Raw genomic sequence first — 19,249 nt, forward strand, 5'->3', positions numbered from 1 at the left:
AGGTAGAGAGTAGTAAAAACTAACTCAGTAATAAAAGTCCATGTCATTCATTTAGTCTTTTAGTAAACATTTATTGACCATTTAACTCTTTGCCAGGTGCTAAGTTTGGCACTTTGGATGCAAAATGTGAACAAGCCCTTGTCCTCTAAAATCTGGTCATTCAGTGTGTGCATGCTAAGTCTCTTCCATCCTGTGGACCATACCCCACCAGGCTTCTCTGTCCATGGCGATTCTCCAGGCAAGAATACTGGTGTGGATTCCCATACCCTCCTCCAGGGGATCTTCCCTACCCAGGGATTGATCTACCCTACCCATCTCTTATGTCTCCTGCATTAGTAGGCAGGTTCTTTACCACTAGTACCACCTGGGAAGCCCTGGAATTCAGTGGATTTCAATATTTATATACCAGTACGTTTGTAAACTGCAAACATCTATCAATAAAAACCTTGTGCTATTTTCTAAATGAATAAACTGAGGATTAGAACAATGAGATTACTCCTAAGAGCATAGTTTTCTTATGTACAAAGCTGTAAACTTCTCATTAAGTGCAGCAACTTTTTCAGTTATTTTCAGTTTTTCTTCCTTACTTATAATGGCTGAAAGTCTGATTATATTCATCCATTAAGACCAGAAATCCTGAAAGACCTTAGTAAGCCTTCTGTGCTGAAATATCCAAGTGCTCTAATGAGCTGAAGAGGACCTCTTAAGGCCCTTTTCAGTCATCTCAAAAACTAACAAGTAGCTTAAGATGCTTTAAAGGAAATTGACTTAATATAGCATTAATGTTTCTTAACATGGATCTTGCTCATGTAGATCAGATCAGATAAGTCGCTCAGTCATGTCCAACTCTTTGCGACCCCATGAACTGCAGCACTCCAGGCCTCCCTGTCCATCACCAACTCCCGGAGTTCACTCAGACTCACGTCCATCGAGTCAGTGATGCCATCCAGCCATCTCATCCTCTGTCGTCCCCTTCTCCTCCTGCCCCCAATCCCTCCCAGCATCAGAGTCTTTTCCAATGAGTCAACTCTTCGCATGAGGTGGCCAAAGTACTGGAGTTTCAGCTTTAGCATCAGTCCTTCCAAAGAAATCCCAGGGCCAATCTCCTTCATAATGGACTGGTTGGATCTCCTTGCAGTCCAAGGGACTCTCAAGAGTCTTCTCCAACACCACAATTCAAAAGCATCAATTCTTGGGCGCTCAGCCTTCTTCACAGTCCAACTCTCACATCCATACATGACCACAGGAAAAACCATAGCCTTGACTAGACGAACCTTTGTTGGCAAAGTAATGTCTCTGCTTTTGAATATGCTATCTAGGTTGGTCATAACTTTCCTTCCAAGGAGTAAGCGTCTTTTAATTTCATGGCTGCAGTCACCATCTGCAGTGATTTTGGAGCCCAGAAAAATAAAGTCTGACACTGTTTCCACTGTTTCCCCATCTATTTCCCATGAAGTGGTGGGACCGGATGCCATGATCTTCGTTTTCTGAATGTTGAGCTTTAAGCCAACTTTTTCACTCTCCACTTTCACTTTCATCAAGAGCCTTTTGAGTTCCTCTTCACTTTCTGCCATAAGGGTGGTGTCATCTGCATATCTGAGGTTATTGATATTTCTCCCGGCAATCTTGATTCCAGTTTGTGTTTCTTCCAGTCCAGCATTCCTCATGATGTACTCTGCATATAAGTTAAATAAACAGGGTGACAATATACAGCCTTGACGAACTCCTTTTCCTATTTGGAACCAATCTGTTGTTCCATGTCCTGTTCTAACTGTTGCTTCCTGACCTGTATACAAATTTCTCAAGAGGCAGATCAGGTGGTCTGGTATTCCCATCTCTTGAAGAATTTTCCACAGTTGATTGTGATCCACACACTCAAAGGCTTTGGCATAGTCAATGAAGCCTAAATAGATGTTTTTCTGGAACTCTCTTGCTTTTTCCATGATCCAGCGGATGTTGGCAATTTGATCTCTGGTTCCTCTGCCTTTTCTAAAACCAGCTTGAACATCAGGAAGTTCATGGTTCACATATTGCTGAAGCCTGGCTTGGAGAATTTTGAGCATTACTTTACTAGCATGTGAGATGAGTGCAATTGTGTGGTAGTTTGAGCATTCTTTGGCATTGCCTTTCTTTGGGATTGGAATGAAAACTGACCTTTTCTGGCCCTGTGGCCACTGCTGAGTTTTCCAAATTTGCTGGCATATTGAGTGCAGCACTTTCACAGCATCATCTTTCAGGATTTGGAATAGCTCAACTGGAATTCCATCACCTCCACTAGCTTTGTAGTGATGCTTTCTAAGGCCCACTTGACTTCACATTCCAGGATGTCTGGCTCTAGGTCAGTGATCATACCATCATGATTATCTGGGTCGTGAAGATCTTTTTTGTACAGCTCTTCTGTGTATTCTTGCCATCTCTTCTTAATATCTTCTGCTTCTGTTAGGTCCATACCATTTCTGTCCTTTATCGAGCTCATCTTTGCATGAAATGTTCCTTTGGTATCTCTGATTTTCTTGAAGAGATCCCTAGTCTTTCCCATTCTGTTGTTTTCCTCTATTTCTTTGCATTGATCATTGAGGAAGGCTTTCTTATCTCTCCTTGCTATTCTTGGGAACTCTGCATTCAGATGTTTATATATTTCCTTTTCTCCTTTGCTTTTTGCTTCTCTTCTTTTCACAGCTATTTGTAAGGCCTCCCCAGACAGTCATTTTGCTTTTTTGCATTTCTTTTCTATGGGAATGGTCTTGATCCCTGTCTCCTGTACAGTGTCACAAACCTCATTCCATAGTTCATCAGGCACTCTATCTATCAGATCTAGGCCCTTAAATCTATTTCTCACTTCCACTGTATAATCATAAGGGATTTGATTTAGGTCATACCTGAATGGTATGTAGAATACTTGTAGAATACTTGCCAAACAATACATTTGCATATAGATTTTTAGTTCATCCAGTATTCTGTCAAACTTTTACTGGGGGGAATCTCAGCCCATTTTGTGTTTTAAATACCATCTATAGGTCATGCATGCTCAGTTGCTCAGTCGTGTCCAACTCTTTGTGACCCCATGGACTGCAGCCCTCCAGGCTCCTCTCTCCATGGGGATTCATCAGGCAAGACTACTGGAGTGGGTAGCCATTTCCTCTGCCAGAGTATCTTCCCGAGGATCGAACCCAGGTCTCCTGTGTCTCCTGCATTGGCAGGCGGATTCTTTGCCCTCAGCCTCCAAGGAAGCCCAGTCTGTATAGTTCAGTGACTTCCAGTTAAATCCAAGTTAAATCTCCAGCCGTTGTCTTCACCCAAACTCAGTCACTTGATTATCTAATAGACATCTCAGACTTAGCATGTATGGCTCAAAAGTATTGATTCTCAATCCCTATCCCATCGTCTTCACTTCCTTGCACTTTTTGCTCAGAACAAAAACTGAAGAGTCATCCTTGCTTTCTCTCTTTTCTGATCTCTCATGTAATCTCAATCCTGTTTATTCTATCTCCGAAACAAATCCCAGTTCCACCTGCTTCTGTCTCTCTTAGCAAATACTAATCCAAGCCACCATATAATAGCCTTCTGTTTAGCTCCCACAATTTCACTTTTCCCCTCACAAACTTGAAGTAATCTTTTATGATGTAAATCAGATCGTGCCATCTTCCTGCTTAAAATTCTTTCAGGGGTCCCCAGTGAATTAAGGCTCTTTAGTCCCTGGTGGCGCAGCAGTAAAGAATCTGCCTACAATGCAGGAGACTCAGGTTCGATCCCTGGCTTGGGAAGATCCCCAGGAGAAGGCAATGGCAACCCACTCCAGTATTCTTGCCTGGGAAATCCCATGGACAGAGGAGCCTGGTGGGTTACAGTCCATGAAGTCGTAAAGTGTCAGATATGACTTAGCAACTAAACAACAGATATGTCCTATTTCACTTCAGCCTGACACACCCGCCCCACACACCCAGTCATTCCAGCTCACTGACACCTTAGGGTCTTTGAGCTAATCCTTCTGCCTGTTCACTCTTTCCCCCCAATTATCTCATTTTGTGGCTGACTTCTTCACTAAGTTTAAATGACACTTTTTTCCAAAGATCTTTTTTTACCATCAACGCAATATCACCTCTAGTCACTTCCTTATCACATTAACCTTTTAAAATCCTATTTATCATGAACTTTTTCTTACTTTTTAATTTATTTATGTATGTTTGTTCAGTATGCTGTTCAGTTCTCTATATCACTCTGTACTTCCTAGAATATAACAGTACTCTAATAACTCTTTAAACAAAACAATGTTACTTCATTGATGTACTCACCAGTAAGGGTATTGTGACCCATCACCACTGCCGTGCCTCTTCTAATTGCTGTCGCCAGGTCTGTGCTGTAAGTCACCCCAGCTCACAGCTTGTGGACCAGGACTTTTGGTTTAGATATTTCCATGGCCCTCAGCAATATGAGGACAGAGGTAGTGACCATATGAGTTTAGATTCCAGATGTTCAAATATACTTCTCTCACAGAAGATCTAGAATTCCTATTGAAGAACCTCTGATCTGTAATATTGGTCTAATTTATCAGTTAGTTCAGGAATCCTAAATAACATACATACTTTTTTTGTCTGATGATACTTTAAAGAATGAAAAAATTATTTCATAAGTAAATGACGTTCATTTTAGATTAACTTCTAGTACGAGGATATCAGTTCAGTGAAATATAAAGAGGTTAAAAAAAAAAAAAAACTAAAAAACCCTTGGATTTTCATAAACTTTGTGAACTCTGGAGAACTATCTCATTAGTATATAAAGAATATTATGAGTAGAAGAAAGAATAAAATAAAATTCAAAGTTTGAGAGTTTAAACTGCAAAGTTATAGAATGATCAAACAGAAAGTTAATAATTTTTCTTATTTTTTTCAGCTCTGTGAACTATAACCTAAATTAGTCTTAGGGTATTAGTAAATAATTTTTTACCAAATAAAAGCTATCTTTAGTTTGTAAACATTAAGGAATATTCACATTATGGGGGAAAAGATAATTATATTCCATCTGAAAATTTGATTAATGTCCACAGTAAAAGCCACTTTGCAGGAACTTTCCTATATTAGTAATATAAATTTAAAATAACTACTTTGTATCCTTGGAAGGCAAAAAATGAGGCAATTGAAAATTAAATCACATTTTCCCCATATTTAGGGGAGGGAGAGCATGTTTTTCCAGTGGTTTATCACTCAGCATTTCAGTGAGCTAAAAAATGAACGCAGGTCATATATAATTTTATCAAATACAGTCTGGGAAATAGGGTTGAAAAGATAAAAAGGCATCATTTCTTCCTTTCCCCTGAACTTTTACACTAAACCAGATTATTATTCAATCTTTACATTTTCAGTGATTATCTCATATTTATTTTTAGCCCTCAAATTATGTAGTCAGTGAAGTGAGTGTTTCAGTTCTCATCTGCTCATTTCTCACAAGAGAAATCCTTCTAGGACCTACTCCAGTGCTGAGTGGAATGCTTTGAGGCATTATATTATAGATTTCTGGAAGGAATTTAGAACGGTAATATTCCTTCCAGGCGCTTCAGTAACCACGGTCTTTTAAACTGACCTCTGGTTTACCTGTACTGTCCTTTGGTGTCTTCCAGAGGTAAGTCTGCAAGCCCGTAAGCCTCAGACACTGTTTTAAAGGACTACAGATAATGTAGACTGCGTGTCATAAAAAGTTCTTTTTGTCTGATTTCTTTTTCAGAACTGTTTTCAACTTACTTGTTTCTCGAGCATATTATAATTAACGTTCTATGTCTTACTCTCCCCTTTTGTCCCTCTTTCTTTCACTTAGTCGATTTCTGAATGTTTCCCTTTATTCCTGTGATCTTTTCATAGCGGCACTCTCTGGGGGAAGCTTTGCATAAATCTATCAACAATGTAAGTGAGCGGCACTTACACTTTGTACACAGGGCATGTTGCACTTTTGGTTTTGCATCAACATCATCACCGCTTGAAAGCTTTGACTTGTGATATTAAAAAATACACTTTTTGGCCTGGGTAAGATATGTTGTGTATGGGTGGCAAAGCTTCTAGCCTTCAGCCTTTCGTTTGCGTGTGTGCACACGCCTATCACACACGGTATTGATAAGCATGCGTTTTATTTTAAAGCCAAGCAAGATTTTACTTCTCAGATATAAAATTCATTATTTTAATATTTGCATTGATAGCTATAGTAATATTTTGAAAAACTGTCAACTTGTTGACTCTAATAAAAATGGAAATAAATGTAAATGTATTTCTTCTTTTGTTAAAGTAGTTTGTTTTTTAAAAGAGTAAAATCAGTTGACTTCTTAAGAGTATCAGATAGTTGTGCAGGTTCATAGATTCAGAATGTATTTTACATTTTAATGTTACAATTATTAAAAGATTTAAAGCAAAATGGAGTAAATCCCTTTCCAAAGAATTGGCAATGCTATTCTTTTACTTATACATACTCAAAAATTCAGATACTAAGCTTCAAAGTAATATTGCGTTTAAACGATAATTAAAATTTTTTTCTTTTCATGTGAAGAGAAAAATGAGATTTATTTTCACATCGAACTCGTGCCCAACTTGTTCTTTAAAATAAGTTAGCAGAGAGGTAAGCATCTTTGAATATTTTTCTTGATCTCCTAGGGCAGAGGTCAGCAAGCTTTTTCTGCAAAAGACCAGACAATAAATATTTCTAGCTTTGTGGGTCATGCAGTGTCTGTGACACCCACTGGCCTCTGTCATATGGAAGTGCCCATGGGCAATAGAAACAGACTCCAGTGTGCCAGTTCCTGACCTAGAGGAATCAAATCTTGAGTCTAGAGTGGTCCTGCGAAATTTTTATATTTCAAAACTGTGTCCTCCTACCTCCTTAATTTCTTTCTACTGTACAAGAAAATTTTTATCTGTTCTTTATGTTCAACTTTACTGTCTATATGAAAATTAGAAATACATGAATACATTTAATGCCATTTTCTTTAATGTGTTTTAAAGTGGTACTCAATGTTGGCGAACTAAGGCTACATTTAGAATTTTTTTTAATAATCACATAGAGCATAGTAAGAATTTGGGCATGGTTGCTGTATCAATCCAGACTTTCTGACATGCATACTAATTGGGATAGAAATAAGAACCCCAAATAAGATATGATTGATTATTGTCAAAAATTGTTTGAGTTGTACTTCAAAATATGTGTGACAACATAGTCACTTTCCCCTAAACAGTTATAAATGAAAAGGTGTTCATTAAAATAAAAACAATTTTATTTAATTTAAATGTATTAGTAATTGAATGAGAATGCCTTGATTTATCTCCTACAAAATAAGCAAAAGAGGTCAGTAACACAATGAAATCCCCATTAATTAGTTCTCTTTTGTAACATCATAGTCACTGAGGATGAACTGTTCACTCAGACATCTCCCAAACAAGATGTGACCTTGTCAGTATCATTCAGCCAAGTGAGAGCTACCCACCCCCTCCACACACTGTTTAGCCAGCCTTCCATGCAAGAAGTTTCCACTATATGCTGTCTTGTTCTAAGAGAACAAGTAATCGTTGATGCCTCTGTTCTTTATTTTTCAACTAAGAATGAGCGGATGACTGGAAATATTCCAAAAATATCTTAAGGGCATTAAGTAGGCATTACTGTGGTTCTCAATCAATAAACTCAGTTTACAGGTCTTCTTGGAAAATACCAGAAAATTATGGATGATTCAGTATTTTCCTGAATGGTCATAATTTCAGAAGCTTAAGTTGACTTTTCTTAGCCAGGCCCTTCAAAAATAGCAAATTAGAGGTTAAAAAGGAAAACGATAGAAAGAATTAAAATATTCAGTTTCAAACATTTTACTTGAGCATTTATATAAATTGTTGACATAGTAATAAATTATTCTACTGTCCTCTACTAGGCCTATAGAGGTTTTTAATGTTGCTTTATATATTTGAAAGTATTGAACTGAATATTAATATCATGTGGTTTAGACTTTCTAATAATTTATATTGACCTTCGGAGAAGGCAATGGCACCCCACTCCAGTACTCTTGCCTGGAAAATCCCATGGACGGAGGAGCCTGGTAGGCTTCAGTCCATGGGTTCGCGAAGAGTCCGACATGACTGCGCGACTTCACTTTCACTTTTCACTTTCATGCACTGGAGAAGGAAATGGCACCCCACTCCAGTGTTCTTGCCTGGAGAATCCCAGGGACGGGGAGCCTGGTGGGCTGCCGTCTCTGGGGTCGCACAGAGTCGGACACGACTGAAGTGATGTCGTCGTAGTCGTAGTCGTAGTAGTATGTTGACCTTTCTTGTCAAAATTAACAAGTATTCTGGCTCAACACAATCCACAACTCCATACCTGTAATTTATTGAAAAATTAAATTGTACTTAAACATCCTATTTTTCAAATTGCTTTTTCTTACTCATTTTTCTTGTTTTCACAAAAATGAATGAACCCTCTCACATGAAGCCTCTACCCTGGAAAGCAAGTCATTTTTAAAAAATCATAATTTATATGACAGCCTTTTTCAAAAACACACAGAATCACTAGATAAATTGTTCACCAGTATCGTGATAAATTGACCAAAACTATAGGAGAAAAGGCCGTAGGTAATATTACTTGAAGAAGATAGTTTGTTTTCCTCCTTGATCTCATAAAATGAACTGATAGCAGAGCACAAGTAAAAGACCAGGGCTTCAAAGACTTATCTGGTCGTTGCCTTACGATTCTCATTAAAGAAGCAGCCAGAGTCTTAGTTTTATGAACTCCAGAGCAGTGGTTCTCAGCTATGACTGCATTAAAGTCATCTGTGAAACTTCAAAAAGAGTGATTCAGCCTTCTGATAGACTCACATGAGTATGTGTTTAGACCATTTATTTTGGGGTGTTTTGGTACAACATTTGTAATAGCAAAATCAGGTGAGATGATCTGAATTTTCATCAAGAAGGATTAAAGTAATTATAGTGTATTTATACTCTGAATGGTGTCTACTAGGATGCATTTGGCTTTAAGCAGCAGAACACCCAGTTAACAGTGGCTCATGCTGTCAGGATACTTAATGAGGTGCCCAGGTGCTTTGTGTTCTTCTCCTTTGCCATGTTCAATATGTTAGCCTTTGGACCTCCAGTTTGTCATGTCATGGTTGCAACTCGGCTGCTACAGCTCCACCTTTCATGTTCTTGAACAACTGTGCTAACACAGGAGACTCTCCGTTAAGCAGTTTTTTAATCAGGAAATAAAATCTCTCCCCCTCCTCCAAATTCTCCACTTACTTCCTTTTAGCTTATTAACTAAGACGGGATGATACAACCTTAGAGTTAGGTTACTGTGACTTTCTTATCCCAGTCGTAATTCACTCCTTGGTGCTGGGAGAGGGGCCTGCCTTCTTGAAGATCAGGATTTTCATTCACTTCCTGAACAAACTCATGAGTTCAACTCGTTGTGAAGAAAGAAAAAGGGGGAGATGGGCATTTGGGAAGGAAGAAACGGTGCCTGCCATTTGCATTATCTGTAGTCATTGAAAAGAATGGGGGCATTCCTACACATCATGGATTGTATACCCTAGAAATGACCCCATGAAAGGAAAAGCAAACCTCTAAAACCAAACTTGTTGGTCTCCCTAGTAGAGAAATCATTAACCATCATTATGTAAATCCATGAGTATACTCAGCTTGAAGGGAGGTACATATTGTTGAGTGTTTGAAAAACCATAGCGACACCTAATGATCTTGACACCCTCATGGTTTCATGAAGGAAGTTGATGTTTATTTCTCTGTTTAAGACAATAGGGAATGTTTGTTCCAACAGCAGCCCCATGGGTCTCTGTTTCAACTACTTTGGACATTAAGCTCTGGTCTCTTGAGGTGTGCCCTGGGGCCCCCAAGTAATTTTTGTCATATCATGCCAGATGTACACTCTACACAGTGAAAGTCATCCATCCACCTGTTTACACATAACATAGTTTAAAAAAAGCAAAAGAAATCAGGAAATTAAGAGAGAGAGAAGTCATAAGAGTCTTGGGAGACACATGCCTAAAATAAAACACTGTTAACAATTTGGTGCACTTTCTTCCAGACTGTTATTTGTCATTTATAAATAAATATAGACACATGCAAATGCAAAAAAAAAAAAAAAAAAAGTCTTGGGAGATACCAAAATGTTAGAACTGATTACTCGTAGGGATTGGGATTTGGTGAGGAAAGGGAAGGAAGCATACTTCCCCTTTCATTTTATAAACTCCTTTATTAAAGAAGTTTTTTTTTTTTTCACAATGAACACATTACTTTGGTAGTTAGAAATTATGTTAGGTGGTCTTTGCTCAATTCCAGACCTATTTAATCAGAATAGCCAAGGGTCAGTGGCTGGGCAAGTACATTTATTAGAATCTACAGAGATGATTCCGATATATAGCCAGGTTTGAGAACCACAGATTACATTTGCTATCTCAGGATATTCTTTGTTCTGAGGATAAGCTATTTGTATATTTTCTGTATTCTTTCATTTCTATAGTAAGATTTCTGTTAGGGGTAAAGAAAACTAGAGTGCATAAAAAACAAAGGTTGTAAGTAGGACGTACATAGTGAATGACATATCTCATGTTGACATCCTATCGTATCCAGTACCTCAGATTTGATATTTCAGTTTCTATTTTGAGGGATTTCCACAAACACCATTGCAGAGATACAGAATCTTTGTGAAACCGCCCTGTTGGAAAGAGGTAAAGCTTTCCCTTCTTTCTCAGAAAAATGTATCTATATGTCTTTAATTTTGTCTTTTTGAAATTTGTACAGCCTTATTTTCAAAAAGATAGTATTTTAAGTGGTAGAGATCAGAAGGTAGCAATTACTGTCAGTGAAGTTTGGCTTTTAAAATTATTTGCAAAGTATCTGCAAAGTATTTGCAAACTACCTCTTGATTAGTAGAACATATTATTTAATTCATATATAAACTGCTGTGGTGGGAATTTTTTAATTAGGATGAAAATTTTTTCTAAAATATTCTCTTTGGTTCATTTAAAATCAGCAAAATAAAAAGCTTTAAGGTTTAAAATTACAACAAATGTGTAGAAACTTACACCATATATTTCATAATTTGAAAATAATTTGAAGCAACTAGTACTGCTTCTCATTTATTCAACAAATGCCTTTCTGTAATACTGTAATGAGAGTATTGATGTAAGTTACCCAGACTATTTAATGCAAAGTCTATCTTTGTTTTATTTTAAATTAATGAAGTTTTATATTAATATGTATTTCCATAAAGTGTACTAAACTCTGCTGTTTAAGTTATAGCTATAAAACAGTTCGTTTTACATTGCTTTGCTCATTATTTCTGTCTTTAAAGTGCCATGTAATTTTCATGCTGAATAAAGGCTGACAATTTAATGCCATCTACTAATTTAATTTTTAAAAGAGCAAAATAAGTTTTGATGCTGCATTGCATGATAAAGGCTTCCTGCTTACGAATAATGTTACTGTTTTGAGCATGAATCCAAAGATTTTTAGATAGCCTTAATATTATTTTCATATGTTTTCAAAATTAAGAATATAAAGTGTCTAAACTAAGTATACTTGAGGACTAAATTGCATGATAATGTCTTTTTGAATATTCTTTATATTTGCTTAAATATAAAGATTAATCATATATTCTAAAATTAAAAATATTACTTTGGAGTTCTTTCAAGGTAAAGTATATTATATTTAAAGTATTTAAGCTGGAGAGGTTTAAAAAGTGTGCTTAGATTTTAAATGTATAACTGTTAACAAAACTGTGGTATTCATTAATTTTAAATGTTGTACTTCTTTATAAATTTCATCTTTAACTGGTTCAAGTGTGAGTCAAATTATAGTCAAATTAACATATGGGAGCTCTTTTTGATACAGTGACCTTTTGAAATAGTTCAGGAAAAAAAAGCTACACTGCTGTGAACTGATTGGCTTCTTACTAACCTAAATGCACCCTTAATTGGAGGACAGGATCCAGGGCCACCACTAGCCCGTGTGGTGCCTGTGTACAAATCAGAACGCTATGCCACTTTTCTTTGAGTGGACTTGGATGCATCCCAGGGCAGATGGCTTGGTGAGGAGCTTGTTCACTGGGTAAATTCGTCCTCACTTGGCCAGGGGCCTAATAATAGCTTTGATAGGATCAGTCATTCTTTATGTAACGTAGTCTTTCCCTAATGTTCTCATATATGTTCTAGTAGGTTGTCACCAGGGACAAGGCAGTCACATGGGTCCCTATTCTGGGTCTGGGACTAGGCTTGAACTTGGGAAGAGAGTGGGTAGGAGCCTTGTCTATTTCAAGAACCAGCTAACTCTACTACTTTACACATTGGGGTTCACAAACACACATTTGATTACCTTTTACCCTTTTTTGATTCTTTTTTCTTTGGAGGTTGTCTTTAGTATTCATTTCATCCTGATTTTCTTTGCACAAAATGGTGAGATATCACATGACATGGTTTGTTTTGGCCCTCCAGCTTCCACAAGGAAGGCTTAGCTGTTGCTGTGCCTTTCTCCTGCAGTTTTTACGTTCGCGGGGTTTATTTGAGCTGTAAATCGTCAGTGCTACTGCCATTTAGAGGTGTATGGAGTTGCGTTGCCTGGGGTCACAGTGTTGCAGTTCACCATGACTCTAAACATGGAAATAACCTCTGAAATCTTAAGCTTATTTGGAAGTTAGTGAGTAGAATTCATGTAACTTTCAATAGGTAAAGTCACTTCTTTGGAAATATGTTAAAACAGATTGAACATGTGTCAGTAGTATCATTTCTCATCAGTACTTGACCCTCTCCACAAAGGCATGTGCTAACCTTTTCTACTAATCCTGATGTATAACCCTGCCCTTGTCGCAAACCCTTCCAGACAGCTGTCACTTACCTGAAGCTCGGTATAGTCTGTGCCTGTTTCCTGCTGCTGGCCTCTGCCCTCTCCTGTCTTCCAGTTCATTCTTTCTCGTTTTTCTTTCTCAGTTTACATTGCTGGTGATTCTTCAGCCTATCATTTACTTTCTCACGTACCTTCATGGTAAGACATGTGAGGCAGCCTATGTCTACCTTCCATCAACCAAAAGAAAGTTTTTTCTTATTTACAGAAAGTCACTTTAAAGTCTTTTCTTTCCATTAGCTTTCTTGGCCACAGAAACAGTTTTATCTACATATAAACACAGCATCTTATTATTTAATGGGACATATTTGACAACTTTTTATCTGTTTTTTTTAAGTTCCCGTTAGCCTCAGACTTGTAGAATATGATTGAGTCATCTAGTTTCAAGTTTATAGTTTTGTTATATGAGAAGAGAAACAGATCAAATAAAATGGTTTCAACAAATGTATATGTGAACACACACACATATATACAGATGCTTATACATATTTTGTGCTTCTTTTGGTTAATGTACTTCTGCATGTATTTTAAAACATGCAGAGGCAGTGCGGATGTATTAAGGGTGATGTTTTCAATAGAAGGAACAAATAAGTTCTCCATAGTGAAAGAAAAGTACCTGTCATTATTACAAGGCTCTAACTAGAAGATTGTGAGAGGTCTGTGGTTTTTTAAAAAGCTTGAAGTTCTGCAGATCCTTTCGAATTAAATCAAAATTCAAAAATAAAAATGTTTTTTACACAAGAATTCTAAATTCTAAATTGATAAACTGTTTAAAGAGTACTTCTTTAATGCTCAAATAGTTTTAGCTGGCTTTCATTGAGCAGTTAATCTTTGTACATGGCAGGAACTATTCCGAGTAAACTGTGTGTAGAAATGCTCTTTTCTGTCACGTGGCCTGGTGAGGTGTTGACCGAAGCAAGTGGCAGAGCTAAGATTTTAACTCAGAGCCCACAGCCTTAAACAGTCCTGTGGCTCAGCAGTAAAGAATCTGCCTGCAATGCAGGAGTCACAGGAAATGCGGGTTCAATCCCTGGGTCTGGAAGATCCCCTGAAGGAGGGCATGGCATCCCACTCCAGTATTCTTGCCTAGAGAGTCCCATGGACAGAGGAGCCTGAAGGGCTACAGTCTGTGAGGTTGCAGAGTCGGACACGACCCAAAGCGACTGAGCACACATGCACTGAAAACAGAATAAAAGTGGTAATACCTTAAGATTAGCCATCTAGGATATACTATAAGACATTTTAAGTGGGCACTTTAAGGCAGTTATTTTGCAGTTGTTAATATCTTCAAAATGCCTTTTCCCCCTAAATAGGCACTGTGTGAAATAGTCCTTGTATTTATTCCTCTTTGTGTGCCCTCCTGTGGCAGATTTCCCTCCTGAAACAGAATCTGGAGATGCAGCTTTCCCAGTCTCAGACCTCTCTGCAGCAACTGCAAGCCCAGTTTACACAGGAGCGACAGCGACTGACACAAGAGCTCGAAGAATTAGAGGAGCAGCATCAACAGAGACATAAATCTTTAAAAGAAGCACACGTCCTTGCATTTCAAACCATGGAAGAAGAAAAGGAAAAGGAACAAAGAGTAAGTTTTAGGTGACATACGTTCAAATGTAACCCAACAGCCTGATCACTGTTAACCTTACGATTCTAAAGAATTTATTTTTTGCTCCAAAAAAGTATGTATTGCTTTATTTCAATGTGTTTTCTAGGCTATGACTTCTTGTAGGGGTCACAGTGATTAAACACATACACTAATTGTACACTGTAGGGCTTCCCTGATAGCTCAGTTGGTAAAGAATCTGCCTGCAATTCAGGAGACCCTGGTTTGATTCCTGGGTAGGGAAGATCTGCCGGAGAAGGGATAGGCTACCCGCTCCAGTATTCCTGGGCTTCCCTTGTGGCTCAGCTGGTAAAGAATCCACCTGCAGTGTGGGAGACCTAGGTTCGATCCCTGGGTTGGGAAGATCCCCTGGAAAAGGGACAGGCTACCCACTCCAGTATCCTGGGCCTGGAGTATTCCATGGGGTTGCAAAGAGTCAGACAGGACTGAAGGACTTTCAGTTTCACTTTAACTGTACACTGTAGCAGACATATGTTATTTCTGTTTCCCATGAAAAGGCCAAGGTCATGATGTGACTAAAGCTCTGGTTTGTCATGTGTTAGCAGTGATTACATAAATTTAGTCATTACTGTTATCACTGTAATCTCTTAATACTGGTCTTGAACTTAGCCTTTCATCCAACTTTTAATTTTTTTCTTTTAGTCTAGATCTACAAAAGATACATGTGCCTAAAGCATTTAAAGTTTTTATCTCCATTTTTTCCCCTCATGCTTTTTCTTATGCACAGAACTCACAATGAAATGAAATTGGAGACATTTAAAAATAGTACAATTCCCTGTATACTGTTTGTATCACTATATGGTGATCACTCAGAAAAGATACATTATTGGTTTCATTATATGCCAGAATCTCCCCATATCCATTATTTAGTTCTGTGTTAAAATGTTAGTTGGACTTAGCCTTAGTGTGATTAATTTTAGTGTAGTTCATTTCTTAACACTGTATTTCTCAATTTAAGGACCTTATGGATAATTAAGATAAAGATGTGATAGAAAAAGTTACTAATAATAATGTTTACCATCCATACTGTTACTACATATACACATTTTAATTCTTTATTTGGGTATAGACACTATTTTAAGAAATGGTGTGTTATTTAAAAATTGTTAAAAGAAAAATGTCATACTCTTAAAAACAACTAATTTGCTTGTACAGTAAGTTTAGTCTATTGATATTGTCCAAAAAAATCAAGGGGGTTCCTTTGGTTAATAATTCAACCTTAGCATTGCTAAATACTCTATTCATTGGATTCCATTTGTGAATTATGATAACACATAAGCTTACATATCATACTTTAATTTTATACAAACAGTCTTTTCAGAACTATAATCATTTTTCAGAAGAAATCAAAACTGGCAATTTTATTGTCTGTCATTAGGTAGCCAAGCTAACCCTAAGTCATGTTGCCTGTACTCAAAGTCCTTTATTTTACCTATATTCAAAGGAACCTATACTTTATGTTTCAGAAAGAATATAAGTAGCCAAATAATAATTTTTAAAAGCATTTTAGAGTAGTGATTGAAGACACACAGCCCTACTTATAATGTGGTCGCTTTCTCGGAAACCTTTATAGATTACAGTAAGAAAAACCCTTCCTGGCACAGTTCTGTCTCTACACTTGAAGTACCCTGAGCTTTGTGGCCATATATTTTCTCCTTATCTTGGCCACATGTACGTAGTCTGTTCCTCTGGCTAGGCTTTTAAAACTAACCACGTGAAAGTCTTCAGTTTTCCAGTTACATCCTCTCAGAGCTTTTGCTTCTGTTCACAAATGCAGGAGCAAAGAAAGGATGACTGTAGGAAAAAGCTACAAACACTTTTTAAGGTTGGAGCTGTAAAAGCCCTCCTCTCTTCCTAATCAGGAGATCTTTCCTGATCTGCCCTCCTCCACCTCTTTGCTGAGTCTAAGTCTATGCACACAGAAGAATTATTTGTTAATTTTTGGTGGTTTACATCTCCTTAGCTGTTTAAGAAAATAGCTTCATTTGGAAACTGCCCTAGGTAAAGGGTCTGTATCTCAATACAAACACTATATATTGACTCTGATTCATGATGATTATGCTGCTGAAGTGAACCTACTAGTTTATTTTCTGGTGATGATCTTATATCTAGTTTTCTTGAAATGAATTAGAGATCTGTTTTCCTTAAATAATGAGTTTTAGTATTTTTTCTATTTTGTTTGCATTTCCCTTCCTGTAGTCTGGCATAATAATTTGAGTATGTTTCTCTCATTCTAGGCTCTTGAAAGTCATTTACAACAGAAACATTCTGCAGAGCTTCAATCATTAAAAGATGCACACAGAGAATCGATGGAGGGCTTCAGGATAGAAATGGAACAGGAACTTCAGACACTTCGGTTTGAATTAGAAGATGAAGGAAAGGCTATGCTTGGTATTTTGAAATGATTATACTCCTATCATATTTATTTTTACATCCTTCTAACTTGAAATTCAGTAAGAAATTACAAAACTGTACTCTTAATCTTTGAAACCTCAGTGACTATCTGAGTGTTGTTCCTATTTGAAGTTACTGGATGAAGGAGCAAGTGTTGGTGGAGTAGAATGGATAGAACACACATGGTAAAGTGAGGTTCCCTCAACGTTCTCTGTACTTTGGCTGTGTAAGCGACACAAAGTGGGGCTTCCGTTTGTCATTAAGGGACTAACGCGTTAGTCCGTGACATTCATACTTCCCCACTATCAAGTGACTGAAAGGAATAGAAAGCATGGAACCACATGTCTTTAGGCTGTATCATCATATTGGGTTTTTTTTTCCCCCACTTTAGGATTTTGTTTCAATGGGGAAAGTCATATTTTGGTCTGACTTTTTATATGGGTATTTATAGAGGTTATATTAAATAGGATTTTTATCTTTGAGGTGTTAAAATCATTACCTTTTCTATAGAAGATAATTGAGTTTGGAAAAAAACTGAAATGTATTTAAAGGGTTTTTTGTTTGTTTTTAATGACACCACTCTTATGGCAGAAAGTGAAGAAGAACTCAAAAGCCTCTTGATGAAAGTGAAAGAGGAGAGTGAAAAAGTTGGCTTAAAGCTCAACATTCAGAAATCGAAGATCATGGCATCCAGTCCCACCACTTCATGGGAAATAGATGGGGAAACAGTGGAAACAGTGTCAGACTTTATTTTTCTGGGCTCCAAAATCACTACAGATGGTGACTGCAGCCATGAAATTAAAAGACGCTTACTCCTTGGAAGGAAAGTTATGACCAACCTAGATAGCATATTGAAAAGCAGAGACATTACTTTGCCAACAAAGGTTCGTCTAGTCAAGGCTATGGTTTTTCCTGTGGTCATGTATGGATGTGAGAGTTGGACGGTAAAGAAGGCTGAGCGCTGAAGAATTGATGCTTTTGAACTGTGGTGTTGGAGAAGACTCTTGAGAGTCCCTTGGACTGCAAGGAGATCCAACCAGTCCATTCTGAAGGAGATCGGCCCTGGGATTTCTTTGGAAGGACTGATGCTAAAGCTGAAACTCCAGTACTTTGGCCACCTCATGCAAAGAGTTGACTCATTGGAAAAGACTGTGATGCTGGGAGGGATTGGGGGCAGGAGGAGAAGGGGACGACAGAGGATGAGATGGCTGGATGGCATCACTGACTTGATGGACGTGAGTCTCAGAACTCCGGGAGTTGGTGATGGACAGGGAGGCCTGGCGTGCTGCGATTCATGGGGTCACAAAGGGTCGGACACGACTAAGCGACTGATCTGATCTGATCTGAATGTCATTCAATAACTTTTTATTTTCCTTGTTTTTTTTTTAAACCAAATTCTCCTAATGTTTTTTGTGTCTTTGTCACGCTTCAGTGAAATTTTCTTTTCAAAGTAAGAATTGAGAAAAAAGAAGACCAAAGTTGTGACTATTTGGGGCCTCAAATGGAAAACCCGTTGACCCATTCATCATCTCTGCTGCTGCTGGGACTTGTAGGCCAGGTCGTTAGAGCGCCCTCCTCTTCCTGAGGAGAGGTAAACATGGGCCAAGTGTTGGAACCCTTGTCCACTGAAACATGATTTAAATATGTCTTTGTTGACAAAGGACTTCTTGTGATTTCTTAAACTTTTTATTTTGAGATAATTGTAGAATCACATGTGGGCATCCCTAGTGGCTCGGTGGTAAAGAATCTGGCTGTAAGGCAGGAGCCATAGGAGCCACAGGTTTGATCCCTGGGTCAGGAAGATCTCCTGGAGAAGAGCAGGACAAGCCCCTCCAGTATTCTTGCCTGAAGAATCCCATGGACAGAGGAGCCTGGCACGCCACAGTCCATAGGGTCACAAAGGGTCAAACACAGCAGAAGTATCTTAGCACGCACATAAACCTTTTCTTCTGAGATGATTCACATGAGGCTGTATATTCACACGTGGGCTTCCCTGATGGCTCAGATGGTAAAGAATCTGCCTGCAGTGCAGGAGACCTGGGTTTGACCCCTGGGTTGGGAGGATACCCTCGAGAAGGAAATGGCAACCTGCTCCAGTATTCCTGCCTGGAGAATCCCATGGACAGATGATCCTGGTGTGCTATAGTCCATTGGGTTTCAAAGAGTCGGACACAACTGAGCGACTAACACTTTCACTTTCATAAGAAATAGTACGGAGAGATCCTCTGAATGCTTTACCCAGTTGCCCCAAAGGTAACATTTGCAAAACTAAAGTGCATGTCACAGCCAGGATGTTGACATTGATGCAGACCCAGAAGACACAGAACATTCCCATCACCATGCAATCCCTACTGCCTGTATATAG

The 19,249-nt window shown here is 38.1% G+C and overlaps 1 protein-coding gene across 5 annotated transcripts in view; it reads left to right on the forward strand.

Moving 5' to 3' along the window:
• FAM184A (family with sequence similarity 184 member A) overlaps nt 1–19,249 on the forward strand; it is a 123,422-nt gene that overhangs the window by 84,672 nt on the left and 19,501 nt on the right. For 3 of the 5 annotated variants that reach the window (XM_070376355.1, XM_070376357.1, XM_070376356.1), the window contains exons 10-12: nt 5,853–5,894; nt 14,239–14,451; nt 16,728–16,881. In XM_070376355.1, the coding sequence (XP_070232456.1) occupies nt 5,853–5,894; nt 14,239–14,451; nt 16,728–16,881 (409 nt within the window). The remainder of the gene's footprint in view (nt 1–5,852; nt 5,895–14,238; nt 14,452–16,727; nt 16,882–19,249) is intronic. The other 2 variants (XM_005901636.3, XM_070376358.1) reach the window with 1 other exon arrangement.

This window comes from Bos mutus, chromosome 9 (genome assembly GCF_027580195.1).
Source record: "Bos mutus isolate GX-2022 chromosome 9, NWIPB_WYAK_1.1, whole genome shotgun sequence".
Classification (NCBI taxonomy): domain Eukaryota; kingdom Metazoa; phylum Chordata; class Mammalia; order Artiodactyla; family Bovidae; genus Bos; species Bos mutus.